The 1480-nt window shown below is 67.4% G+C and overlaps 1 protein-coding gene across 1 annotated transcript; it reads right to left on the bottom strand.

Moving 5' to 3' along the window:
* Window positions 1-6: 6 nt before the first annotated feature.
* Window positions 7-1384, bottom strand: SOX11 (SRY-box transcription factor 11). The gene has a single exon (XM_041476104.1). The coding sequence runs from the start codon at window positions 1295-1297 to the stop codon at window positions 86-88; it is 1212 nt and encodes a 403-aa protein (XP_041332038.1). The 5' UTR covers window positions 1298-1384; the 3' UTR covers window positions 7-85.
* Between the last annotated feature and the right edge of the window lie 96 nt (window positions 1385-1480).

Raw genomic sequence — 1480 nt, 5'->3', positions numbered from 1 at the left:
ATCATGATCATCATCATCATCATCGCCGGCGTCGCGCCGCTCCAGCTCCGCCGCTCTCGCCGCCCGCCCTGGCCGCCGCCCCCGCTCAGTACGTGAACACCAGGTCGGAGAAGTTCGCTTCCAGCCAGTCGCCCGCGATCATCTCGCTCAGCTCCGGGGTACAGTAGTCGGGGAATTCGAAGTGGGAGCCAAGGCTGCCCTCGCTGAAGGAGTCCAGGTCCTTGTCCACCAGCGAGAGAGAGAGGTTGCCGCCGGCGGCGCCCGCCCCCAGCTCGGCGGCGGCGTGGCCGTGCTGGGAGAAGTTGAGGCTGAGGTCGAAGAGCAGGTCGTCCGCCTCCTCGCTGCCGGCCGACGAGGTGGAGATGGACCGGGAGGAGGCCGGGGAGAGGCCGGGCGGCTGCTGCGGCGGCGGCGGGCCCTGCTTGGTGATGTTCTTGAAGCTGTAGTAGAGTCTGCTGCCGCCGCCCGCCGCCGCGGCGCCGCCCCGCACCTCCTCGTACAGGCTGGCCCCCTCGGTGGACTCCGCCGAGGAGCTCAAGGTGGGGCTGGCCGGCACTTTGGCCACGTTGTACCGCCGCAGCTGCTGCGGCCCCGGCTCCTCATCCTCGTCCTCGTCCTCCGCCTCCTGCTTGATCCGCAGCTGCAGCTCGTCCTCGTCGTCCTCCTCATCCTCCTCCTCGTCCATGAAGACGCACTTGACCGTCTTACTGCTCACTTTCAGGGTGCCGAAGACGTACTCGTCTCCCGCGTAGTCCCCGTGGTGGGCGGTTTTGGCTCCCGGCTTGGGAGGCGAGGAGCCGGAGGAGGCTTTCAGCTTGCTGCACTTCTTGCTGGAGCTCTTGGCGCTCTTGCTGCCGCCGCTGCTGGCGGGCGCGTTTTTCTCGGGACTTTGGCTGGCGTTGGGCTTGGCCGACGGGTCCATTTTGGGCTTTTTCCTGGGACGGTACTTGTAGTCGGGATAATCAGCCATGTGCTTGAGCCGCAGCCTCTCCGCCTCCCGGATGAAAGGGATCTTCTCGCTGTCCTTAAGCATTTTCCACCGCTTGCCCAGGCGCTTGGAGATCTCCGCGTTGTGCATGTCCGGGGACTGCTCCATGATTTTTCTCCTCTCGATCTTGGACCACACCATGAACGCGTTCATCGGTCTCTTTATGTGCCCCGACGCCGTTTTGCACCAGTCCGGGTCGCTCTCGTCTAAAGCGACGGGGCTGCAAGCCATGAACTCGCCCTCTTCGGTGTCCATCGCTTCCCGGGGCAGGTTGCTCTCCGCCTCCGTACTCTCCGCCTGCTGCACCATGGTGGGCTCTCGCCGAGGCGCCGCTCCCCTCCGAGCCAACAAAGCCGCTCCGCCGCCGCCCCCTCCCACCGCCGCACCTTGCCCCTGCTGCGAGCTCCTCAGCGCGCCGCGCAGCGAGGCGGGGCCGGGCGGGCGCTGTGGCTGTGCCGCCCGCACCGCAGCGCCGGCGGTGGGGCCGGGCCG

Source organism: Pyrgilauda ruficollis, unplaced genomic scaffold, assembly GCF_017590135.1.
Source record: "Pyrgilauda ruficollis isolate IOZ18807 unplaced genomic scaffold, ASM1759013v1 scaffold3787, whole genome shotgun sequence".
Classification (NCBI taxonomy): Eukaryota; Metazoa; Chordata; class Aves; order Passeriformes; family Passeridae; genus Pyrgilauda; species Pyrgilauda ruficollis.
Note: the sequence above shows the minus strand (reverse complement) of the source record. Positions and strands in the feature narration are given on the sequence as shown.